Source organism: Phodopus roborovskii, unplaced genomic scaffold (genome assembly GCF_943737965.1).
Source record: "Phodopus roborovskii unplaced genomic scaffold, PHOROB, whole genome shotgun sequence".
In the NCBI taxonomy this organism is placed as follows: Eukaryota; Metazoa; Chordata; class Mammalia; order Rodentia; family Cricetidae; genus Phodopus; species Phodopus roborovskii.
The window spans coordinates 37,325,189-37,352,741 of NW_026126410.1; the positions used below are offsets into that span (position 1 = coordinate 37,325,189).

At 40.1% G+C, this 27,553-nt stretch overlaps 1 protein-coding gene across 1 annotated transcript in view; it reads left to right on the top strand.

Annotated features, from left to right (window-relative positions):
- Positions 1–27,553, top strand: part of Dnah5 (dynein axonemal heavy chain 5) — a 261,268-nt gene that overhangs the window by 116,631 nt on the left and 117,084 nt on the right. The window contains exons 32-42 of the mRNA XM_051182604.1: positions 2,164–2,320; positions 6,050–6,262; positions 7,023–7,247; positions 8,585–8,757; positions 13,395–13,573; positions 14,238–14,425; positions 14,745–14,939; positions 18,326–18,460; positions 19,415–19,522; positions 21,599–21,752; positions 26,085–26,231. Of these exons, the coding sequence (XP_051038561.1) occupies positions 2,164–2,320; positions 6,050–6,262; positions 7,023–7,247; positions 8,585–8,757; positions 13,395–13,573; positions 14,238–14,425; positions 14,745–14,939; positions 18,326–18,460; positions 19,415–19,522; positions 21,599–21,752; positions 26,085–26,231 (1,874 nt within the window). The remainder of the gene's footprint in view (positions 1–2,163; positions 2,321–6,049; positions 6,263–7,022; positions 7,248–8,584; positions 8,758–13,394; positions 13,574–14,237; positions 14,426–14,744; positions 14,940–18,325; positions 18,461–19,414; positions 19,523–21,598; positions 21,753–26,084; positions 26,232–27,553) is intronic.

The window sequence follows — 27,553 nt, forward strand, 5'->3', positions numbered from 1 at the left end:
AGCCACACTTGTGCCATTTGGCTAAGACTAACTTCATATATAAATTATTGTGCAGGTGAGGCCTCATGCTCCACGCCCATCCTGCTGTTGGTTCTCACTGACATAAGTGACAGTTAAAAATACTGGGCGCCTAGTGGAACTTTGAAATTATTTTGATGAAGTAAAGAAAAGCTGAATTTATCACACTTGAAAAAAAAACACAAAGTGGTTACTATGAAAGTAGAAGAAATAATATATTATCATATAAGTGCAATGGATCACTTAGTTATCCTTGCCTACTCAAAGCCAGTTTTGAGATAGCTGTTAAAAAATAATAAAGTTGCTACGAAGTTAAGGTCAAAGAAAAAGAAAGGATAATATATTAGAAGGGAAAATTATTGGACTTCTCCCATAAGTGGATCTAAGTCAAAGGAGAAAGGTCCTTTGGCTTTGGGAGCACATTCCCCTTGGAGGGATACTCCCTTAACCTAGAGGCAGGAGGGAGGGCCTAGTCTCTACTCCAAATGCCTTGACAGATTTAGATGACCCCTCCAGGGAGGCATCACCTTACATGTGGAGTGGGGAGGGGAAATGGGAGGGGAGGGTTGTCTGGAGGCATGGGAGGGTGGGAGAGAGGAAAAGAGGAAGGGAGGGATGGAGAGGGAACTGGGATCGATATGTAAAATAAGATAGATAAATAGAGAAGAGAGAGAGAGAGAGAGAGAGAGAGAGAGAGAGAGAGAGAGAGAGAGAGAGAATGGTCATTTGGGAGGAGTATGCAACACCATACACACTTACACACAACTTTTGTAGGCTCTGTAGTATAAAACACAATGGTTTTCAGGAAAATATTTGTTTTTGTTTCTTTGTGTGTGTGTGTGTGTGTGTGTGTGTGTGTGTGTGTGTTTGTGTCCTTGAATTAATACTTTGGGGAAGTTTCACTGTGTATTCTCTAATCCATTAGTTGGTGTGCATGTGTGTGTTCATGTATGTACAAGTGCTTGTGAAAGCCAGAGAACAACCTTTGGCTACAGTGGGTGCAGTTTTCTTTCTTTCTTTTCTTTTCTTTTCTTTCTTTCTTTCTTCCTTCCTTCCTTCCTTCCTTCCTTCCTTCCTTCCTTCCTTCCTTCCTTCCTTCCTTTCTTCCTTTCTTTCTTTCTTTCCTTCCTTCCCTTCCTTCCCTTTCTTTCCTTTTTTTTTTTTTTTTTTTTTTTTTTTTTTTGTGACAAGGTCTCTTACTGGCCTGTTAATCAACAAATAGGATAGGCAGGCTGACCAGTGGGCCCCAGGGAGCTGTCTTCATTTCCTTATCATCAGGATTACAAGTGTGTTCCACCACACCTGATTGTTTTAAAACACGGTTCTGTGCATTTAACTCAGATCGCAAACACTGTACCCTTGAGCTATCTCTCCAATCCCAACCATGAGTTTTTTCTTAAAAATTAATTATATTTTATTTATTGATATGATGATGATAATGATCATATGTGTCTCCAGTACATGCATACAGGTGGGCACATGCCAGGTTGTGCTTATGGATATCAGAGGACAATTTGTAGGCATTATTTCTCTCTTCTACCATGTTGATCCTGGGGACTGAACTCAGGTCATTTGGCTTGCATGAATAGCTTGGGAGAAATTTAAACCCTGACATGAGCCCAGAGGATAGGCTATCTGAAATGCTGCCAAATGATGGGACATATTAATAGAACTTTCATACCTCTGGGAGGCAGGAGGCTTGTCATGGAGCTTCTTGACCCCTGAAGTTTGCTTCTGTCCCGAGGAAGGATGTATTTACTTCTCTCCTAAGATAGTCTTCTAATGATAAGAGGCCTTTTTGCAAGGCTGAGAAGCAAAGAAAAATCCCAAATGAATCCCTATATTTTCATCTTGCTCCCTAGAAAGAAAATAAACATTTTAGCTTAAGTCATATGAGCTTAACATTTATGAAAGAACAAAGAAATTCTACCACTTACTCTGGAATACAAAACAAAACAAAAAACAACCCAGCCTTCTCTGTTAGAATATGAAATGCTATTTGATAAAACTTACAACAAAACAACATCAAAACATGAAGGTGGGAAAAGTGGATGGTTGCATGTTCTTGCCTCCTTCCCTTGTCCAGGGGATCTCATTTGCATAAAGGTCAGCAGGCTTAAGGAGCTCTGCCTTTCCCTCCCTCAGGTACCTGGAGAAGAAAAGGTTGTGCTTCCCTCGTTTCTTCTTTGTGTCGGATCCTGCCCTGCTGGAGATTCTGGGCCAGGCATCGGACTCCCACACCATCCAGGCCCATTTGCTGAATGTGTTTGACAACATTAAAACTGTCAAGTTCCATGACAAGGTCTGCCCGTTTTTAATCACTGCGTGTAATCTCTGTGTCTCAGAGTGTCTACTTCTCTATAAAATACTTCTCTGATACTATGTTTACAAAAGATTTACTCCCTTGCCATTAGCTTTTGGTCAGTAATTAAAGGCAAACTCCAGTGTACAAACTTACATTCAGTCTTCTACAGTTCATTAGTATCCAAAAGGCAGATTAAACATGATCAAGAATGTATTGCATAACACGAAGCCGAGGCAGGAGGATTGCAAATTTGAGGCCAGCCTGGATTACACAGTGATTTAAAGATAACCTGGATTAGTGCAAGTCCTCATCTCAAAATAGAAGCAAAAAAAAAAAAAAAAAAAAAAAAAAAAAAAGGGGAAAAAAAAAAAAAAGAAAAAAAGGAAAATGAACACCAACTTTAAAAACATATTTACATATTTTACAATATTTAGTTTTACTCATTAAGTATTCAGAAATCCATTGAGTTAAGAAAATCAATTGCTTATATAAATATTGTGACTAGACAGAATCACTGCATGAATTTGTTTTTTTTGTTATGCTTCAGAAGTTTTTGGTGTCCTTTAGACTATTTTATTTTATCTTATACTCCTACTGTGTTCATGACATCACAGAGTTGTGTAAGTTATCCAATTCGACGGAGGGTTCATTTGCATAGCTTCCAGGACACACTGTTCATCCTTCTATTTAAATTTCTATGAAAAGGGCCTTTCCTTTTTGACATTATGTTCAATCCTCTGGTGCCTCATATCATCTCAGCAATATTCATTTATTCACCCTATCAGCCAGTTTAATCTATTGAGCAGTTATCATGTGCCAGATGTTGTGCTTAAGAAAGGGAATATACCAGCCAGCCTCAGGGGACTCGTGCTGTGATAGGAGAGATGGAGAAGTAAGCAGATGGACTCTATGGAGAGCAGTTAGTGCTATGGTAGATCGATACCATGGTAGGCAATTAAAAGACAGCCATTATGGTCAGGCACCTTGCTATGTGCCACAGTGAGTCTGTAGGGTTTCCAGGGAGAATGTATCATCACTAACATAGAATTATGTCTTATTCCAAAATTTCACTATTAAATTGTTGATACACTTGAACCAAATTATTATTGTGCTGTTAAGCACATGCGAGTAAGAAAACCTGCCAGGGAGCCCCCAACTTGGGTATATGGATTGTTAGGAAGACATTCCAAATGAGTAAATGTTTTTGATTGATGTCTGAGCATGAGTGGAACACAACCAGGTGGGTGAAGAAAGGAAGTGTGGCTTGGTCAGAAAGCAGAGTGTGTGAGAGCCTAGAGGTGTGTGCGGCCCAGGTCAGAACTGTGGGTGCAGGGGTTGGTGCTTAAGGTTTTCATGGTTTGGAACAACAGCGGTGAGTTCTCTCAGTTCTGGAGGTTGGAAGGCAGAAATGAGATGATGGCAGAGTTAGTTGTCCAAAGGAGACCCCAAGAGAGAACTTTATTCATGCCTTTGCTATGGTTTATCATGGCTTTTGACAGCCCTTGGTACTTTTGGCCACTAGACATCACTTTGGCATCTGCCTTTTGTGTCTAAAACCTGCCCTTCTTGTGAGGAACAATGCTTATCAGGACATTGCAGACCACTGCAGCCTCACCGTAACCAGATGAGATGCACAAAGATTCTAGTTTCTAGTAATTTCAAATCCACAGACACTGGTGTTCATAACTCCCATGTATCTTGTTTTAGAGAATACAATTTGAATCACAAGAGGAACTGATGAGCAAAAGAGTCACAGGCAGACTCCAAGGGCCATGCCATGCCATGGACAGTCACTTCATCCAGCACATATCTGAAAATCACAGGAGGCTTCTAAGTAGGACACAGCCTGCACTTTAGGAAGTTTGTCAGGTGCAGGTATCTGGTGGTATGGAAGGAATAGTGGGGAAAGTGGGATGGTTGTGGTAGGCATCATAGGAGGGCCACAGAAGGAAACACAGGGAAGCTGTTGGCCAATGGCTAGAGCTTCTTATTGGCTAGCTCTGTCTTAAATATTAACTCATTTCTATCAATCTAAGTGTTTCCATGTGGTCATATAACGCGGTTAAATAAGGATCAGGATAAACAAATAGGCCGAATAGATGTTTATTCAGGGAGAAATAACTTACAACCTAGACAGATGAACACCAGGAAATTCAACCCGATCCTCTCCTGTCCGAGTCACGCCAGCAAGAGAGCTTTTCCTGGCTCTCCCACCGACCTCCTTCCACAGGTCACTCAGCCCATGGCTCCACCCACAATGGGCGTGGTCAGTGCCACAAAAGTCATATCTTACTGGAGAGAGAGAGAGAGAGAGAGAGAGAGAGAGAGGGAGGGAGGGAGGGAGGGAGGGAGGGGGGGAGGGAGGGAGGGAGGGAGGGAGGGAGGATGGGAGGCAGGGCCCCTTTAAAGGGAACATAGTGAATATGCACAGGTGGGTGCTCTTAGTGGCTGCAGCTGAGGGCTCATCCTGTCAGAACTCCGAGGACAGGCCAGTACAAATGCCTAAATACTAACAGCCAGCCTGCCTTTCCAATTTTTATTAAGGTCATTTATGAAGGTAGTCTAAAACTGTGTTTCTTTTCTGGCAGTAGTTTGTGTGTTTATATTTATCATCATTAAAATTCTTAAATTTAAAAAAGGCATTATATCGAGAAGGAAGTCCTTCGTGCTACTTCATGTTCAACAGGAAAGTTTTTCCATCTGTCGAGGAGCAAAGGTCGTTTGTCTCCTAGTTTGTAGGTTAAATGCCAACTCAGCTTTAGTCTCTGTCCAGAAGTCACCTCTGCAGGTGATGCTGCCTTTGTTTTTTTCTTGCTCCCACCACGAGGTTTGTACATCCAGAATCAGGTCCTGATGTTGTCCAAATGCAAGTGAGGAGACCTAAGTTTAAGATGCACAGATCACATCTGTATACAACTGAAGGGAACTTAAGGCAGCACTAAATTTCAGCCCTAGAAGAATGGTGTTTGGTTGGTTTATTTATTTTTTAAACCAAAGAGCAGAAACAGCAGCAAACATTTGCATTGCCTTAATTTCATTTTGTTTGTCATGCACAGTGGGAGGTAGGTAGAGACACAGAACAGGGAGGTGCCTTCTTTTAATGACCAATGCGGATAAGAAGTTTAGTCTCAGTGCTGTCCTCCATCAAGAGGTCCATCCGGATCCGTGTCCTGAACTCCAGACAGCATGCTTTTCTCCTGACACTGTGCCACCTGGAGACTGAAGTGAAATGAGGAGAATAGGGGTTGGATTTGATCAGAAAAACATGAGAGTCCGGTCCTACAGAGAGCATCGTGCTTAGTGCAGAATTGAAATTACTTCGTAATTGTTCTCATCATATTGATCAGGCTACTCCTGATGTCAACCCAATATTCATGTGGTGTGAAATTATAGCCTCTTCTTGAGCTCCAGTTTGCTTGGAGGTTTTTAGAGATCTTCCTGTCTTTTTTTTTTCTTCCATCAACACATTTGTATTAAGTATTTCTTTTAGAAATAACTTCCATCCTTTAGAGTGCTGTTGAGTTGGAATTGACCCGAGTTTCTTCTTTAGATTTTTAAATCGAGCTCTTTGTTGCTGCTTTGAAATGACTTTATGTCTTACCTTGCCGTCTATTTTATGATTTGTGCCTTAACTTTTTATGAGAAGGGTAATATTGACAAGAGGACACAGAGGACAGGGATTACATATTTTTATATGAATATGGCTCCCCCCCCATCTTCTAACAGATCTATGACCGAATTCTGTCAATCTCCTCTCGGGAGGGTGAGACAATTGAATTGGACAAACCTGTGATGGCGGAGGGCAATGTAGAAGTCTGGCTTAATTCCCTGCTGGAGGAGTCACGGTCCTCATTGCATCTTGTGATTCGCCAGGCAGCTGCAAACATTCAAGAATCAGGTTTCCAGCTGATTGAATTTCTTTCTTCGTTTCCTGCCCAGGTCAGTGTATTGAAATGGGAAATTATTATTTTTTTGATCAAACAGTCATTTTAAATCTTAGATATTGCCTACCATAAGCCTCATAAATGGTGTAATTTTATTCTGGCTGAATATTAAGATTTTCATAAAGACCTACCAAATACGGATGAGTTTAAAGATTTCAAATATTGATCATTTGGCCATGTGTAATTATAGACTTAAATATGATTTGGGGTTAACAGAGATATTTGCTGTGTTTTCTTTAACTTAAAGCAGTTTCTCTGTTAAGAAATATCATTATGCAACAATGGACATAAATCATAAAAGTATACTCAGAGCACCCTTCACTAGAAAAAATATTCTTTGGCATTCAAATATAGGAAATGATTTTTCTTAGTTCTTGCGAGTGCCTACTATTTGCAAGCCCTGTGCCTGATGAGTAAAGCCAATTAAATCCAACTCCTTATCTGCATGTGACTTAAAAAATCTATGTAAGGAGAAGTGTGAGCTAAACCTGTGTGACCAAGAGCTAAACCAAAAGAGATGTAGGCAACATCAGAGGGCTTCACACAGTTATACACTAGATAAACAACATGAATCGAGTTCATGGACTATGAAATAAATCAAAGAAGTTGATGTAATCAGGGCCATCCATTTGTATAATAATTAGTGATTCAATATAGTGATTTCTGTGTAAATTGGAAATTCTATGCAAACTGTAAATATGCTATATATACACTCTCATAAAACCTTAGTCTCTTTTGTTTAAAACCTCTACAAGGTTGGACTATTAGGAATTCAAATGATATGGACCCGGGACTCAGAAGAAGCCCTCCGGAATGCCAAGTTTGATAGGAAAGTCATGCAGAAGACCAACCAGTCCTTTCTAGAGTTACTGAACACTCTGATTGACATTACCACGAAGGACCTGAGTTCCATGGAGCGGGTTAAATATGAGACTCTGATTACTATTCACGTGCACCAAAGGGACATCTTTGATGACTTGGTAAATGCTTTACAAATCCTCTATCATAAACAGAAAAACAAATTCTAGATGCTGTCTGTGCTCACCCATTGGACTGATAAGATCAATTTCGTGAAAAAGTCAAATTCAGGAACAGGAACACTGACATCAGAAGGTTCATATCAGACTCTCTTTTCATCCTTAAACTGAAGTTTCAGTTATATTCTGATGATCTATACCATGCCATTGGCGTAATGAGACATCACGTCACAATTCTTTGTGCTTATTTCAGATGCTAAAATGCCATGCAGTGTACTGAAAAGTTTTTCTTTTCCTCATTTCCCTTTTAGTTATTTATTGAAGTTTCCTGGTTTGTTGGGGGCAGAAATTAAAAACGTGTTGGTAGTAGAGCTGTTTAAGGCTTCTTTGGGGGATTTGACAAATCACACCTTTGCAAGTTTTACTGCTCTGTATGCTGTTGATTGCAAAGTGGCCCCTCTTACTGCAGCAGATGTCACACAGTTTGCCTTTGAAAAGATAAGGGGATGGATAAGGGGAGGTTCGTAGTTATAGTTATGTGAAGTGTGGAAAGAAATTAGAGTTGTTCTCTTCTATAGAATGCAATGTTAGGTAAGAGGCAAGAAGCTCTTACACTCATAATAATTTTCTGGATTGTGTCTCAGACCTATTATGTAAAAAAAAAAAAAAAAACATAAAAGATTGGTCCTGATGTGGTAGAATCAAGACTGCATTTTTGAGCTATTTTGTGTTAATCTTCTTGCCTAATAGCTAAGCATACTGTTTGGTTCTCAGAGGAATAAAGGGCACAGGGTAATTTTAGATTTCTTATTTGTCAAAGAGAAATGATTAAAGTGCCTTAAAATTTTGGTAAAAATTTTAGACAAAACCACTGCCAGGTATTAACCTGCTATTTAAATGTTAGGATTTTTAACTTGTTGAAAATTCAGAGGAAAAAAATGTTAAAAAAAATAGCTTAAAAAGATTCCATCTTATTATCAAGAGATTCCCTTTTTGTAATGACATTGTAGCTTTGTCTATGTATTCTCATAGACTGAATCTCGTGATTCAGATATAGGGTCCTATACACGAAGGGTGCAATTATAGAAATGACTCTTATTGAACTGTAATGTCATTTCAGTTTGAGCGACATAGATGGAGTAGTCCTGATTCCTCTGATCCCCATAGCATCTCAAGTTGCTTTTTTGTTATCAATAACTGATTGGATCAGATGATGAGAGACCTGATGTCTCTCACGTGCTTGGTTTTTCTCCTTTCTCCTCTGTGGTCTGTGCAGATGCTAATGTGTCTACTTAGCAAGTGACTCATCTCAGGTCTAATACACACCTTTTGAATTTCAGTGCCAAAAGCATGTCAAGAGCCCTACGGACTTTGAGTGGCTGAGACAGTGCAGATTTTATTTTCTGGAGGATTCTGACAAGACGATGATCCACATCACAGACGTGGCTTTCATATACCAGAATGAATTTTTAGGCTGCACTGACAGGCTTGTCATAACTCCGCTCACAGACAGGTGACGGGTGGATTCTGGTGTTCCACAATCCCTTCTTCCTCTGCTTGGCATTCTAGTCCCTTTGGTGGCTCGGGGACTTTTTGCCGACAGCTCTTTTATAGCAAGGCCTTTGAAAGTTAGTATTTCTAGCTCTCCCTGTGTCTTCACGTGGGATTCAGGTTTGTGGTTGAAACAGACCCAGCTTCTTTTGCCTCCAGTCTGACAGAGGCAAAGTGTCAATGCATCCGTGAACACTGAATGGACAAGAAAGGAATTAATTACTGTGGGACACTAGGTGTGAATCACAGGGGTCATCGAAGGTCACTTTATTAACTTCAGCACCTGTTTTCTTTTGGAGAAACAATTAAGATGTTTTTAAAAAGCTGCGAAAATGGAATAAGTCACAACTGAAAGTAGGACTGTGGATGGTCTGGCAGGGGCTTGGGAGTCGTTGGCTCCTTTCCCTTTGCCTGCCACCTGCCATTCATGCTGGCTAATTACAACTGTCAGAGTGAGTGGATTAAGCAACACCCAGGCGATCCATCATCAACACCTTTAGCTACCTTTGAGGGCCTTTACCACAAAGAACTAACTGAGAGTGATGGCATTATCCTATGAAGTAGGGTCTCAGAGTGCATCATCAGAAGTGAGAAGCGAAAGCCAGCTGGGTATCAGCTTCCACGTTCTCTCTTTCCTGACTCAGCGAGACTCAGGATTTCCTCTCTGACATTAATCATCAGTGTCCACAGTCAGCTATGTATCATATGATGCAGTCGCTTCCGTCTGCACAACCCTCCTGCCACCCTTCCAACTTCTGTTCTCTCTCTTTCCCTCCCCCCCAAAAAATCAGTTTCTTTCCACCTTGATTGTCTTCCATGTGCTCTGTTCAGACTCACAGTGTTAATTTTATACTGCTACCATAAGAAACCATCACAAGATCAGCTTAAATCACACAAACCTACTATTTTTTTTTTACGCTTCCTTAAATCACAAGAGGGCCGAGTTCCTTCCTGAAGACACAAGGGGGCGCCGTTTTCCACCTTTTCAGGTTGTTGGCAGCAATCCTCTTGGTTGTAGGACCCTGACCCTCACTTCTCACTGATTGTGAGCAGCAGATCATGCCGGCTCCAGAGAGCTGCCTTGTTCCTTGATTTGTTACCTCTTCCTTCACCTTGACAAGCACAAACAGTGGGCTGAATTCATGCCGTTTGTCCTTGCGCCCAACCTCCTTTTGTCTTTGACATGCTTTTCTGTCTTCTATTTCCTCAGAATGAACTGAATCCACCCGGTAACCCAGGATAATCTATCTACCCCAAGGTCCTAATATTGATAATGTCTGCAAAGTCCCTTTAGCTACATAAGGTGGTATGCTCACAGTGGTTAGAATATGGACATTTTGAGGGCAACATTATTCTATTACACACCCCCATTGCCTTGAAGGAAACCTTGAAAGCCAAGCGTTTGCCGCTTTAAATGCAGACAGTTCTGCAATTCATTTTAGACTTTCACCGGTGCTCCCTAGTCTGCATTCCTTCAGCTTGAATGTGTGAGAAGTGAGGCATCATTTTTGGCTTCTGGTTCAGAGGACAAAATTTTCCATCCTTTTACAATAAGAAAACTCCTCATGAAAACAAATATCTTATAAAGGTATGATTTGGGAGGCACTGGCATGTCCTCTCAGCATTTGTCTTTGGACCTGTGAAATCTGACAGCCAGGGTAGCTCCCAGATCTTTCACATCACATGGAAAGATCTGAAGACAGTTCACGAGGTCAAATGACCATCCTCACATGATAAAAACACACATTACCTTTCTCCTAAACTCATGAAGATCTTACTAAGTAAGCATCCTCCGTGCATTTCTGAGCACACATGCAGAGGAGGCTGGACGGCCTTCTCTACTGCTGCCACCCAGGCAGAGGCCAGGTGTAATCAGGGACAGACAGAACATATATACAGACATACAGAAAAGTCTGAGACTCTCTCTAATTCTAAATGGAGGAAATTTCTTGCTGGTGCATTTGCCCTGTATTCTCCTTCAGGAATGTTTGAGCATTTTAGAATCAATAGGTGTGGGAAGAACTTTTCTTTACATGTGGTAAGAAGCTCCTATCATGATACGGATGCATAATTGCAATGCAACAACAGTTGTCTGCTGTTCGCAGGTATAAAGAGCTCTATAGGGCTGCAGCGAGTGGTTCGAATAGGCTCTTATCTTGAAGGCTGGATGCACCTTGAGTCTAACAGAACGGGCTTGTCTCGCAGCCATGGGCGAGTTCCTTTGAGATCCTGAGCAAAGGCACTCTGTTGTGGGATCAGGGGTTTCTTGCAGGTGGCTCTGGTGTTTGATGAGGTAAAACAGAGACTATTGCCAGGAAAGGGTTGGTGAAATGCATGCAGGGAATTAGGCCTTTGGCTAGAGGAAAATATGGACATGGGAGCAAGTGCCCATCTGCTTTCACACAGGCTTCCTCTTCCTTGGCCTGGCTGGGTGCTCACCTGGCCTCCAGAAACTTATTTCTAGTAGAGAACCTGGGAGACCTCAGTCTGTTTACCTGACATTCATTTCCACATTTTCTCTGACTTCTGTCTTAGGGCCCTTTGAACACTTTATATTCAGCCATAGGAAGCAAAGCTACACAGGCTTTTGTGATAGTTTTCTTTGGCAACACCAGGTGGTGCTGGGAATCAAATAATCTATCAGCATATTTTTAGGGTAAAAACTTTCCTTTTCAGGCTTTTTTTTTTTTTTTGTATTGTGCACCAAATCTTTCATGTCTTATCCTTATAGGGTAAGATGTAGATGAAATTGCAGATGCTCAGGCACAGACCTGAACATTATTATTTAGCAGGTTGTTTAAAACCAAGGAGATGTGGAACGGGGAAGATGGCTCAGGAGTTAAGAGCACTTGCTGCTCTTGCACAGGACCTGGGTTCATTCCTAGAACCTCAATCAAATCTCACAAGTATCTGCAGGCCCAGTGCCAATGGAGCCAGTACCTCCCTGTGTGCTCCTGCTCATGCACAGTGCATATAAACTTACACACGAATACACTCATACTCATACAACATTAAATAAAATTAAATCAAGGATGTAGAACTACGAACTACTAGACTTAAAAGACAATGAATGTATTTAAATGATTCCCAATCTGGCCAAATACATAGAATTGTTTATTTTTCTCTTTTGTGAATTAAGCCACATGTCTTGGGCATATTAGATAGCTACTCTCCCACTTACCTGCATCCCAAGATTTTGTTTTCTGGGAGCCAGGATCTTATTAAATAGCTCAAGTTTACTTTGAATCCACTATGTAACCCAGGCTGGTCTTAGATTCATGATCCTTCTCCCTCTGGGAGTACAGCTTGTGTTACCATGACCAGATTATTTATTTATTTATTAATATATATTTGAGGTTTATAACACAATGTGATTGCAGACAAGGATACTAAGCAGTTATTACATTGATACATGTTAGCACAGCTAGCAGCTCTCAGTTACTTATTTTGAGAGAAGAACAGCTAAAATCTACAAATTCCGTTGAGAACTCCTAGAACAATAAAGTTTTATTAACTATAATCCCATTGCACATCTGCTATCTATATTTCCTGACTTTGCAAAATTGATATGTTGAATTATTTGCCCTATATTTTATTTCCTGTCTCCATTGCTACCTCTAGCCATTATTGATTTATTCTCTATGTATTCTGTCCACCTTCTTCCTAGCATGTGAGTGAAATCATGTAGTATTTGTCTTTTGGTGTCTGGTTTATTTTACTTTGAAGGTTTCCTTGGGTCTACTTCTGTATGGAAAATGGTAGCATTTCCTTTTTAAATATTAAGCAAGTGTTGCATTGTATAAATCCATATTTTGAAAAAGCCCATTCATCCATTAGCTGACAATTGAGTTTTTCTGTGTCTACCATAAACATCCATTAGGTGACACTTGGGTCTTTCCTTGGCCTACAGTGAATATAGAGAGATAGATACTTTCATGAAGGGTGAACTCACCTTTGGGTGTATGCACGCAGATGGGAGATTGTTGGGGTGTACATTAGTACATTAGTGTTGTTTTTCATTCTTGTGTGTGTGTGTGTGTGTGTGTGTGTGTAAAGTTCATACAGTTTTCAATAGTGACTTTACCAAGTCATATCTTCACCAATACTATGAAAACCCCTCACCAACGTTTGCCTTTACCTTTTTAGTGACATCCATCCTTTACGGTACCAGGTGCTACGCAGTGATATGCATTTCTCTCATGATCAGTGAGACTCTCTAAATGTTATTTTTTTGATACGGATAGATTTCTAGGGAAGGTTTGCCAAATAAATGTTGGCAGTGCTCCACACTCTTTATTCATGTTTATACGTTCTCCATAATTACAGTAAATACCATTATCATAAAACCTGAAAAAGTGTCAGTAAAGAAATCTAACTTTTTACAGACGTCCTAAACTTTTGGACACAGACTATCTCCTTGTCTTTCCATAGCACATCTCAACACACATGAGGACATCTGTCCTAGAATGTAGCTTTGGAAATTAGGGAGTTTGGCCCTCTTCCTGCATCTTTTATTCAAGCATATGTGCCTTTCTCTGTGATATGTTGAGTGCCTTTGGGACACTGTAGCAAGTTTCTAAAGACAACTTGGCTATGCAGGTGCTACATCACATTGGCTCAAGCTCTGGGAATGAGCATGGGAGGAGCCCCTGCTGGTCCTGCAGGGACAGGCAAGACAGAAACCACCAAGGATATGGGCCGATGTCTTGGGAAATATGTTGTGGTTTTCAACTGTTCAGACCAGATGGATTTCCGAGGACTTGGGCGGATATTCAAAGGTGAGCACTACATTTGTCACTAACTGAGAAATTTCAGGTCAGGTGAAAATTTTTTGTTACTGACTTGTCTTTCGGGGCTGGAGAGACGTCTCGGTGGTTGAGAACATGGGCTGCTTTGCTCTTCCACAAGTCCTGAGTTCAGTTCCCAACAACCCTAGGACAGCTCACAACTGTCTATAATGGGATCTGACGCCCTCTTCTGGAGTGCAGATATACATGCAGACAAAGCACGCATATGTATAAAAGACATAAACAAACCTAAAGAAAAGATTTATCTTTCAGGGTGGGAATACAAGCTTAGCTTGTGGGAGACTTCAATCTGGAGCCACAACAGCAGCAAAAGATTTGTTTACAGTTTTCAAGAACTGGATGTTTTTCTAGGTTGTTTTACTTGACAAGCTCAGTCTTAGCAGTGTTAGGTGGATGGAATGTTCATGTCATTTGCCTTTTGTTGGGCACTTACAGTCAGTAATACGAGTTGGATGTTTTCAGACAAGCTGCCAGCTTGTCGGCTGCTTTGGGATTCTTGATGCGGCATTTATGTGCTAACTTCGGTTTTGAATAAACCAGTCTCTGGTTCAATTTGGCAGCTGCGTAATATCCGTTATCTTGGTTTTCAGAAATGATATACTAATTGGATTTTCCATCTAATTTCCTTTCTAAGGGCTGGCACAGTCTGGGTCCTGGGGTTGCTTTGATGAATTCAACCGCATCGATCTACCAGTTCTCTCTGTAGCAGCCCAGCAAATCTCCATTATTCTCACATGTAAAAAGGAGCGGAAAAAATCTTTCATTTTTACTGATGGAGATAATGTGACTATGAACCCAGAATTTGGACTTTTTCTGACGATGGTAAGGAACTGCCAGAAGAACTACTGAAACTCAGCCTTCTTGTCACAGTGCTCGCCTAGTCCTTCGTCACTGTGCTTCACGAATGGAAATTGAGATTGTAATTATCATTCCTGTTTGAAAAATCTCTGCTAAACAAAGCTCACATTAATAACTCATGACTTAGTCTGTCCAGGAGAAAGAGGAGTGAGATATGTAAATGAGCTCCCAGCTGACATTCCAGATTCGTGTTGTGTGCACAATGAACCCTTTAAGATCATGCCAGTGTGTCCTAGTTGCCCCGGGTGTGTGTCATTCATCCTTGGGTTTTGTTTCCATTCAGAATCCTGGCTATGCTGGGCGCCAGGAACTCCCCGAAAACTTGAAGATAAACTTCCGCTCCGTGGCCATGATGGTCCCTGACCGTCAGATTATCATTAGGGTGAAGCTGGCCAGCTGTGGCTTCATTGACAACATAGTTCTGGCCAGGAAATTTTTCACTCTCTACCAGCTGTGTGAGGAGCAGCTCTCGAAGCAGGTGTGTTATTCTGAAGGGTTTTTATGTAGTTAGCTGCATTTCATCTTTCTGTCCAGCAGAATATTTTCAGTTCTTTTAAAAACTTGCTTGGTAATCTCATATAAACATAGAATGTATTTTTATAAACCCACCCCACATTTTGTCCCCTTCAATTCCTCCTTTATTTCCTTCACTACTTTTTCCCTCCCAGTTTCATGTTTTTTTTTTTTTTTTAATTTTTAAATCAATTTAGTTCACCTAGTACCCTAATGCTGCCAGTATGTGTATGGCTGTAGGGCTGTCTACTGGAGCATGTGTAGCCTCTCAGACTGTATTCCTGTTAAAAACCAACTCTCCCACTCCCAGACGCCACCAATTACCAACAGCCTATCAGCTTAGACTAGAACTCTTGACAAAGTACCCTTGACACTAAGTATAAATTGATAAAGCTGATTTGTGTGAGGGTGTGTATGTGTGTGTGTGCGTGTGCGTGTGTGAGTGTGCAGGTATATGTGCATTGTTTGTGCACATGCCAAAGGAGGCCAAAGGCCAGGTTTGTGAACTGTTACTAAGATTCTGTCCACCTTGGCTTTTGATATAGGGTCTTTCCTTGGCCTTGAGCTATTGGAGTAAGCTAGGGCCAGTAAGAACTAGGGACCTGCCTGTTTCTCATTTCTCAATGCTGTGAACTCAAGTATGTGCTACCATGCCTGGATATCTTTATCAATATAATCAATCTATGTATTTATCTATGTATCTATCTATCTACCTACCTTCCTTTTGCATAGGTTTTCACACCCTTGTCAGATCTTATGGCTGTATAGCAAGCACTTGACCTACAAAGATATCTTCCACACCCCAACAAAATTGATTTTCTCTAGATGTTTATTAAGAAGAATATTTAAAGAAATTACTATTTATAGGACAGAAGTCATATGCTTACTCTGCAAACTGACGGTATTGCTGTTGGCAATTTATATAACCTGTGTACAAACCATGGTGTACCAAGTGATGGCATAATTTTCAGGAACATTGATTCTTCTTACTCCCATGTTTGCCCATATATTTAACCAAACTTGACTAATTACCTTTCCTGTTGTAAAACTCTCGATAGTTTCCCATGTATTTGGGATAGCAGATAAAGCCCTCATGAGAGTTATTGGCTAGGCTTATTACATCTGCATTAATTACCTATCACAGAATAACAATTTTAGCAACAAGCTTAGTGGCTTGAAACAGTGTACCATATTTTGTAATGTTGGAGGAACAGAATCCATCTTAAGTGGGTCCTGTGTATGCTCCAAGACTGCAATGAAGGTGTTGGCCAGAGCTGTGATTTCATCTCACGTTTGACTGGGCATCAGTTCACTGAATACCTTCTGTTTCTTGAATGTAGAGAACTCTCCATGTCCCTGAGTCCTATGGTCACCTTTACTGCTTCTGTGATCCACTCGCTTCACTACTACAGTCATGTTCACAAAGCCCTCACAAAGTGACAGGAGCCAATACATGCAAAGCAGTCATCCCCTTGCGGATATCCCCTTAGGCCCATGTATTTGTCACAACTCCACTTCTGAAAGCTTAATTTCATCCACTGACACTCGTGTGCACATCCACTTAAGCTTTTATTTCCTTGCTCTTCTTAAGAACTTGAATTTCTTGAAGGCAGGAATTGGCTTTGATTGCGCCGCCCTCAGTGGATAAGCACTGAGTTAGCTATAGTGCTTGCCCACCTTATGGTAGCCAGTGACTTTTAATGTTATTTTTGTTTTTATGTACACAGTTCAGTGGTGTTAAATATATTTGCAACAAATAGATCTACAGATAATTTTCATAATTTCTTGTAAAACAAACTGACTGTTTCCTTCTCCCTCTCCTAACCCCTGGTAGTCACTATTCTAATTTTTGTTTCTACCAACTTAATAGGTAACTTATGTAAATAAATTCCTTACAGTGTTTGTTCTTCTGTGGTTGAAATATTTTAGTTAGCATAATATCTCCAAGGTTCACCTGTGATGTGGTATGTGGTGCCATCTTTATGTGGCTAAATAATACTCCACTGTGTGAGACGCTGTGTTTTGTGTCTGCTGCAGGACAGCCAGGCATTTGGGCTGCTCCCTACTTCTGTCTTTTGTGAATAATGTTTACACATTGTTGCTCAAACATCACTTTCAGACTGGACTTCCAGTGGACTGTTGCATCTTATGGAAGGTCTACTTTTGAAGTGTTTAAGACAATGTTTCCCTATATGGCACAGTTCTTCCTGGAAGTTGTCATTTAGTCATGAAGTTGAAATCCTCCTGCAGCATTCTCCAGGGGCTGGGATTGTAGGCCCTGTGCCCATGCACCTGGTCTGGTTGCCCCATTTTTAATATTCAGAACTGCCAGCTATATTCCGCAGTGGTTGGGTAATGGAATTTTAATTATTCACCTCATATATGCTAACATTCAGAATGTAGAACTTGAATAATTACTACGCTAAGCGCAAAGCATGGCTCCAGATTTATCAGGATTCTTCCCCCAGGTGATCCTGGAATGTGGCGTCTTTTTTTCATGCTTAATAGCCCTTTATTATTAGCCAAAGTTTGAGAGTGTAATGTGTGAGTTGCGTTTTGGTCCTGAATTTTAGCTATAGAGAAAGGTAAAGAGATATCACAGTCTGAGAGGAAATGTATACCTTTCCCCTATCTGGACACATCTTGGTTTTAACTTAAGGACTTAAGTTAATGGTGAGATAGGGAGAGACTCTCAGAGAGTCTTCAGTTTTTCAAAACAAACAAACAAACAAAAAACAAAAAACAAAACAAAAACAACAACAACCAAACATATTGATAAAGGAAATTTTTGTTTTCCTGTCTTTTTTTTTTTAATTTTATTTTACATGTCGATCCCAGTCCCCTCTCCCTCCTTTCCTTTCTCCCTCCTTCCCTCCCTCCCTCCCTCCCTTTTTCTTACCCTCTCTCCCCCCTCACATGCACCCTGAACACCCTTCCCTCCTATCCCCCCACCCCCATTCCACATGTAGGGGTATGTAAATCTGTCAAGTCATTTGAAGTAGGGACTAGGACTTCTCTCCTGTCTCTAGGTTAAGGGAGTATCTCTCCATGGGGGATGTGTCCACAAGGTTCTTTTGTGCACCAGGAATACATAATAAATTTATTTATTTTACATTCTGGCCACTGTTTCCTGTCTCTCCTCTCCTCCTAGTCCCTTCCTCCCCATTTCCCCTTTGTTCCTACCCCCAATCCACCCTCCTCCATTTCCATTTAGAAAAGGGCAGGTCTTCCAAGAGTATCAACAAAACATGGCATACTGTTTTTTTTTTTTTTTTTTTTTTAAAGGGAATCAGAATTAATTTATTATCATGAGTGTGTTTGGAGATAAGCCCTGCCTTTCCCTTCCTTCAGGTCCACTATGACTTTGGTCTGCGCAACATTTTGTCAGTTCTGCGCACACTGGGGGCAGTAAAAAGAGCTAGTCCCACGGATACAGAATCCACCATTGTGATGCGCGTGCTCCGTGACATGAATCTTTCTAAACTGGTGAGACTCACATATGGAAGTATCCACCTGCTTAAGTATGAGTTAATGAATCAGATTTGGAAATATTTATTTAAATTTATTTAAATGTCTAATTCTCAGATCAAGTGCTAGGAAGCAGAGTTTAAATTATACATTTTCAGAGGTTCCTTTTCAAATGGCTCACATCTAGTCAGAAATATTTCTATTTCAGTAGAACTGATTTGATTAAAAAACAATCCATACACAGGGCTGGAGAGACGGCTCAGCAGCTGAGAGCACTGGTTGCTCTCCAAGAAGACCCAGGTTTGACTCCCAGAACCTACATGTTGGTTGCCTCAGGCATGAGGCACACACATGCTGACAGACATACACAGATAAAACATGTCCATGAGATACAATATGAAATTATTTTATAAAGCCACACATTAAAGTTTAAATTGTTTCTGTGTGATAGATAAAAAATTGTTGTTTTTTAAAGAGTCTTACTAGCCTAGTAAGGAGTTGCATTAAATTTTACAAGGATATAATAACTTCCTATTCTTACAGTAACCGCTGATAACCAATGTCTAGTGTTAATGGCTCTGTGTGTTGAATGACAACATATAGAATAAAACATGATTTTGTTTAAAAAAGAAGTATGAACAAGACTCCAATTCACAAATTTACAAATATATTTTATTAAGATAATCTCTTCAGCCTAAATTAGGAATTGTAGTCTACTGTTTTCTAAATGGGGGATTTTAGGAAACATTTGCAATGTAAGTAGGGTTTTCCTTCCTTCTGTTTCTTTCTTTTGCTTCTCATCTTAACTTTTTAATTATGGAAAACGTGAAGATCATACTATTCAAATTTAATAAAGGCTGTATTTCATCTACTAATGCTCACCCTGGCCTGAGTTGAGTGTTTTCAAACTTTCTGTATATTCTGCATTTGTGCTAAATTCATTGGTCTTATTTCCATCTTTGTTCCGTGTAGATTGATGAAGATGAACCACTATTTTTGAGTTTGATTGAAGATCTATTCCCAAATATTCTTTTGGACAAAGCAGGCTACCCTGAGTTGGAAACAGCAATTAGTAAACAGGTAATAAATACATTCTGTGGTGAACCAAGTGCTGGGTCTGATTTGTCTAAGTTTGGTGGGAAGCAGGAGGAACATTATCAACCTCACCTGTGGCCCCATGAGTGACACTGAGGCTACAGCTTTTTAAAAGGAGAGGTCACCACAGGCCAGTGATGAAGCTCTCCTGACAGCCACATGCCCCAGGAGTCACATTCAAATGGCCTCGACATTAGTGAGAACCATTCCACCGGATTCAGACATACAATGTCACAGTGGGCAGGGTCCATAGGGACTCAAATGGCTTCCTGCTGAACCTCAGCTTCGCTCTGGCATCTGCCTCAGTGGTCTCCAGGCTTCTGTTTCTGTGTTTTATTTGCAGCGATGTCACGTGACTTCTCCACATTCATTCCTTTCCTCTGGACACAAATGTAGTTTTTCATTGTCTCTGCGATGGAGGGATCCATTGTAACGTGCCTAGTCAGGCATCTGGATTTATGGATACTTCATGCTGTTTAATTGACCAGAGTCTGCCTATGAGTAGAAATGAACTATGTGAACCTTGCTCCTTTGTTTATCTTCCTCAAGAAAAGTTTTTGGAAAAAAAAATACTGTTTTATCCTGGTCATTAGCTTATAGCAAAAAGTTGATTTTCCTGAAAATATGTGCAATAAATTCAAATGTGGTAATGCTTACGGTATACATACATACATACATACATATATATATATATATATATTGCTTTAGAATTAGTACATTGAGGTCTGCATTTAGTGATCAACAAGAGTAATAACTCATTCTGCAAAAATATTTCCTCATTTGGCTAAATTATTACAGTCCTTTTTAAAAGGCTAAGTAATTTATAAGACGACTTATGTCAGTTGCTTGTAGGGAATGAATTTTCCAAAGATTATAAATAACATAAAGATACATGATCATTATCCAAAATTATTTTTGAGTTTCTGCTATTTTGCTTACTTAAGTTTGTTGTTTGATAATTTCATAAATGTATATGATGATTTCTTATCATTCTCATTCCTACTTTCTTTTGTCTACTTCTCACCCCATCCACCTCCATTTTTACTATAATTCCCTTTCCTGGATTCATGTCTCTTCCTTTGGTTTTGTGATTTACTGAGCTAATCAGGGCTGACCACATGACCATGGGTTTGGAACTGTATGGATCACATCCTCTCTACAGCTCAGTGAACATCATGGAAGAGGGTCCAGAAAGAATGCATGAACTGAGAAATAGAAGAGTTGTAGAATACCATCTTCCTGACTCCACAAAGCCACTGTATTCATGAACTCAACATTATTCTAGTCAAAATAAAATCACGATTTACAGCAAGTTAAAGCATAATGTAGTTGTTTTATAGATAGATCACAGGCCTGGATGTTCTGGGCTCAGATTCCAACTTCACGACTACAAGTTGTACCTCATGGGACGTTGAACATTCTATGCTTCAATTTTCTACTTATCGATAGTCCCACTCTCGTCATCTCATTTTGCAGATTAATCTTAGAACAGTGTTTGGAAACTTCTTCTTCCATGCATGTAGTGACTACAAGCCATGAATGAACAGTGTGCTAGGTAGTATTGAGACTACTTGTAATTTATGTGGACTTTCAATTGATCCACATAATACGCATTTTTCTGGTTATAAATATCATTATTTAAATAGTGTTCCAGTAATTAGTATTGATGAGTCAGTTCCAGAAGAGAAATGCAGTTGCTTCTTACTAGTTTGGGTTGACTGCTTATTATGTTGGCCCACTCTTTTTCTGTGTTTGCCTGCATTAGTTTTGTGTGGTAGGTTTTTTTTTTTTTTAAATGTGATTAAGTACACACCATACAGTTTATTAATTTGAATGCTGTGGAGCAGACAGTCTGATTGTAGTCTGTGGCCTCACACTCCTGGGTGTCCACTGTGTAGTCACCACCATTATCCACTCTCTGATAGATTTCTGTCTTTGCAAACAGAAGCTCCAAAGCTAGTAATCCACACCCCCCCCCCATTTCTTCTCCTCCACCCTCATCTTTGGTAAATATGGATCATGGTAAATGCTATCTAATATGGGGATTTTGTTGTACTTCAGGTGGAGGAAGCCGGCTTAATTAACCACCCTCCTTGGAAACTGAAAGTCATCCAGCTGTTTGAAACGCAGAGGGTGAGGCATGGAATGATGACCCTAGGGCCTAGTGGAGCAGGGAAGACCACTTGTATCCACACCCTGATGAAAGCCATGGCAGGTATGGACAAACAGCAATTTCATTGCCCTGGAGGACACATTTCAACAGTTGTAGCACATTTGAGTGCTCAAGAGAGACATGGAGACACAGAGACAAACACATTTTTAGGAAGGAATGCTAATTTACTACTAATTGGGAACATTTAAGGAATATTACATTGTGTTCATGTACCACAGGAAGGAAACGTTTGTTTACATGGTGCTGTGTATTTTACATGTAATTTCTTCCTCATGTTGAATTTGAGAAGAGGCTGTTATTTAATATAAAAATCAAAGCTCAGATTCAGAAATGTCCAAGGTCATAAAAATGACAAGCGATGGGACTGAGAGTTAGGGTAAGGGTTCATCAGCAAATTCCCAGTATGCCATGTCACTTCCCACTAGATCTAGAATACATTGTTACTTTCAAGTAAACAAAAATAATTCTAATCTCAACTCTTAAATTCTGTCACAAGGAACCATCACAATCCCAAGGCACCACATGTGCATATATTTCTCTAGTGAAGTTTAATAAACGAATTTGGTTTCCAGATGCCCCCTGAGCTTTACACTCAAGTTCATTGCCTTAGGCTGTCTAAGGATAATGGGTATTGCCATGTTGGCCATTATTCTTGTGTTCTTTGCTTCTCATTGGACACTGATGCCTCTAAACATGTTAGCAGCCCGAGTGGTTGCAGAGCTAAATTACAAGATTTTATGAACTTTGTCTGTTGGAATGAGATAGACTACATGGAAGTGGGCAAAGTTTCCAGTTCACGGAGCCTATCTCACTGATACTGGTACCCTGTTGTTTGTTGCTGGAGCCTGACAGTACCTAAGGCAGGGTTCTTCAGATGATACGTTTGGTCTCATCTCCAGAAATTATTGGATAAAGTAAATTTTACAATGTAAGGGTGCTACCAGATATCCTCGGATGATAACAAACTGTGTGCTCTTTGCCAGCAAGCACTTCCTCCAAAGTGAGAACTCAACATCTTCAGGATTTATTACATGGATGTTCATGGATGCTGTGAACCTTCTGTTTAGGATTTTTATGTCTTTAAATGATGATGTTTTCATGATTATGCTCTTTTTTTTTATTATAGTTAAACTTATTTTCTGTTAACAATCAACTGCAAATGCACCTGGCACAATGACTTGAACAAAATGAAACACTAAATATTAAATAATACAGATACATTATTCATGCTACATCTGAATTATATAATTCATTTGGCCTTGTGGGTTTGGGAGGAGTTCCTTGAAAAGATAAATTTATCACTAGATGATTTCCTGTTTATTAACTTATTCTTGGCTTTAGTATATAGGGTAAACATTTATTATATTAAGTAGCACATTGTTTCATGTTGAAAAGTTTAATTATCTAAAAGACAAAGGAGATAATTGGGTGGAACTCTTACTAAAGGGGTGCATGACCCGTGCATGTTGTTTGCTGACTCACAATGCAATTCACAGTAATTGTTTTGTCATACTCCGTGTTTTGTGATTGCACCAGGTTTTATGTTAGAAGCAGGGAAACAAGCATGCAAACACATTTAAGAGGTTAATAATGCAGCAGGGATAACAGGCTTAGATGCATAATTATAACTGAACATTTAATATGTTATGAGGAGGGTTTGCTATAATGGGAGCAGAAGTGGTGGAGGGTATGAGGAACTCTGTATTATGATAGAGTTCCTGAGAATGTGAGAATCATCCAAGAGGTTGATGGTGGATAGAAGGTATTTTTTGCAACAGCAAGAGCCTGTGAAGGCTAGGAGTGACTGGGAAGGACATGATACACTGATGGGTGCAGGTGGGGCTGGGTGTGATAAGGTTACTTGTAGAGGTGTAGTAAGTACTCACTCTTGATATCCAGGGCCACTCTTCTTTTTTTAATTAACTTTTTATTAATTTTTTATTTTACATATCCATCCCAGTTCCCTCTCCCCCTCCCTCTCTCCTTCTTTCCCTATCTCCTACCTTTCATGCCCACCGACTACCCCCTCCCCCACACTCCACTTGTAGGGTGATGCCCTCCAGGAGGGGTCATGTAAATCTGTCAAGTCATTTGGAGTAGGGACTAGGCCTTCCCTCCTGCCTCTAGGTTAAGGGAGTATCCCTCCATGGGGAATGTGCTCTCAGAGTCCTTTTGTGCACCAGGAATATATCCTGGTTCCACTGTCTGAGGTCCCTTAGACTTCTCAGTCCTTCTAGCTGAGACCCATGTTCAGAGGGTCTGAGTCAGTCCCATGCTGGATTCCCAGCTATCAGTCTGGGGGCCCATTGGCTCCTCCTTGTTCAGGTCAGCTGTCTCTGTGGGTTTCTGTACCCTGGTCTTATCCTCCCTCTCTGCATCTGGATTCCAGTTCAGCTTAGTGTTTAGTTATGGGTGTTTGCTTCTGTTTCCATCAGCTACTAGATGAGGGCTCCATGATGGTGGATAAGTTAATCATCAATCTCATTATCAGGGAAGGGCATTTATGGTAGCCTTTCCACTGTTGCTCAAATTGTTAGCTGGGGTCAGTCTTGTAGGTCTCTGGACATTTCTATAGGTTCAGTTTTCTCTTTAAACCTAAAATGGCTTCCTCTTTTATGGTCTCTCTCTCTCTCTCTCTCTCTCTCTCTCTCTCTCTCTCTCTCTCTGTCTCTCTGTCTCTCTCTCTCCCCCTTTCTCTTTTCTCTCATCTATTCCACCCCTGACTCAATCATCCTTTTCCCATGTGCTTTCCTCTCTTCCCCTTCTCTTTCTCCTAGTACACTGTGTTGTAGAGTGGCTGTGTTGGAGAGACCCCACTCTATCTTTAGAAATATCTCCCAGCTTTTAGCCCCATACATTGTATCAAGATGAGGAGCAACTCAAAGCACAGGAACTAATGTTCTTGAGGCAGCTACACCCTTAACTAGGAGGGAAGGATAGTTGATGGTTAATGTCCCACCACATAAGTCTATTCCATAGTTTAGTGATGTGCCATTTACTGACTTATTCTGCTTCTTTGTCCATTCATTTTAGACTCCCAGAATCCAATTGCCTATTTCCATCTCTGCCTTCATGAGGCCCAAATTAGGGCAGTAGCTGTAACATGAGAAGCTTTCTAATCAGACTAAGAAGCTGGTTTCATTACATATATCTGGAGAAGCCATTGAGCTTGGTGTGGCATGAACACCTGTGCATGCAGCAATCCATGGCCATGGAGGGAGGATATCAGGGGTAGGATGCATGTAAGGGTTAACAGTAAGGACAGTTATTCATATTATGTCAGAGTCCACAAAGGTACAGTGGCCAGGACTCTGTCAAGCAACACCCAGAGGAAGACTCAAGAGAAATTTACTTTAGCAACATTATGGAAGTCAAGTATTTATTCTTAGAGTGTTTTTTTTTAATATATAAAAATGTTATTATATCCTAAATGAAAATGAAAAGCCCTACCTACTGAAGTGTCTTTTGATTTTTCTTTTATGTACAACAGAACAGATATAGTTTTCACCCATGAAACCAACCAACACACACTTAAATATTTCCATAGAATGTGATTACATAGGAAAAAAAAGTATTATAGGCAGAGTGTTATGGATGTCATCTATTGCAAAAGCTCAGCTTCAGTTAAATTCAACTTTAGCAACATAAAATGCTGCAAATAATTACCCCAATTTGCTTTGTGAGTTCTAAAAAAAAAAAAAAAAAAAAAAAAAAAGAAAATTGGTTCTCTTTTCCTATGGGGGTGCTTTAGCTGGTTTTCTCCAGGAAACTGATGCATAGGAGTCTTACACACACACACACACACACACACACACACACACACACACACTCACACACACACATACACACACACGATTTCTTGAATGTTGGCTTAATGATAATAGCTGCCAAGAAGTTGCATTCACAAATTAGAGAACTAGGAAAGCAGATTCTGTACTTCTATACCTGAAAAGATATAAGATGGTACAAATTCTAGCCTGAAGACTGTAGAAGATGAATAACTGCCTAGGTTCAGTTACAAAAGAGAAAAAAAGGAGACACTCCTCCTATCTCATGTATTTTATTCTATTGGGACCCTGCAATGGACTGGGTAATTCTTATACACAGAGAAAGACTTCCATAGTTTCAGTGTGACATCCCTTTGTCCCCAAGGCAATATAAATTTATTTCATAGATAGCAAAGTGCTGTGCTCAGTAAAGGATAACAAGGCTAATTGCAACTTGGAATGCAGAATGACATATATTTTCAGTGTAAATTTTCACTTTTCATATTTTGACCATTTGCTGACAGTACACCACAAATTAGCACAGGGTTGCTTCATGTTGCTTCATGGCACATCTGAGATGTTTACAATTTGGATGCACTTGCTGCAGATTGTGGAAAACCGCACAGAGAAATGAGGATGAATCCCAAAGCAATCACTGCCCCACAGATGTTTGGTCGACTCGATGTGGCCACAAATGATTGGACGGATGGAATATTTTCTACCCTTTGGAGGAAAACACTGAAAGCCAAGAAAGGTAGAGAAATTAATATTATTTTAAGCATGCACTTCTATGCAAAATTGTACATGGCTAGATAGAATTACCAAGCAGCAGTATTTTCTACAGAAAGATTTCAGTGTGTTTATGAGTGTTGAAGTAATAAAATTTTGATTAGTGCACTTGAACTACACCTTTAAAATTTTTATTGCATTTTATTTATGTGTGTGTGTGTGTGTGTGTGTGTGTGTGTGTGTGTGTGTGTGTGTGTGTGTGATAGTGTGCTGTTGAAGCTAGAGGTCAGCTTTTGGAGTTGGTTCTGTCCTTCTAGCATGTGAGTTCAGGGATCCAACTCAGGTTGTGGCTTGGAGACAAGGATATTAACCTATTGAGCTCATTTGCTGGCTCTAAATGCTTCCTCTTTAAAGAAAGTTTGTTTTTTAAAGTAATACTAATGCATCCTTGTAATATTTTAGAATAGCAAAAAGCTGTCTTAAAGAAATTTGATAGCATTAGATAAAATAATTTATTTTTTACTGTGACTATGTTCACTGCACAGTTTAAAAATGTAGCATTTATTTGTATACAGTTTCTTTTTAAAAACAGTTCTCCTATGATATCATGTAGAGAGATGAGTTTCCTTGGACAGAAAATTTTATGTACCAAAAGTGAGCTAGCAAATCCTTCTGTTTGGGAGACACTGGTAGTGAGTGGCTTGTTAAAGCAAACATTTAAGGGCTGGCTGTTGAATCTGAGTCTTCTCACTTATGGGCACTGTGGATGGAGCACAGTGTTCTCAGAATATAAGCTCAGCAGGGAGGAACGGAGGCAGCTCATCTCTCATTGTGTCTTCTCAATTCTGAGGGAGAAAGGGACAATGGATACAATGGCCGGTCAAAGAACACAGGACAGTGCTATTGGCAGATACTTTCTGCATTCACATTGGGTAGCAGACCCCTGCTAACACCTGTTTAAAGATGGCACCTGCAGAATTCTCATGGGAAGGAGCTCTACAACATCGGTAGTCAAAAGACAGAGAAAATTCCCCTATTAGTAACAGTCATTTTACTGGAAAGTGAAAGCTTCCTTCTAATTTGTTCACTTACCCTGCATAAATGTGGATCCAGTGATAAGATTTTTCCTCCCAGAATTGTTCAGTGAGCAGTCTCCTCTAAAGAGGAGGCTGAAGCTTTATCTTCCATGGAGACCTGTGCTGAGGTCACCATTTCACCTACCATTCGCTGAGTGGGTTTCCTTAGGGATTCCAAGCTATTTAACTTGAATAGAATACTACAGCAATGCACAGCAAAGGGACCTTAGAATCAGACAGTGATAGTATTGGTGAGTAACAGAGGCAGACA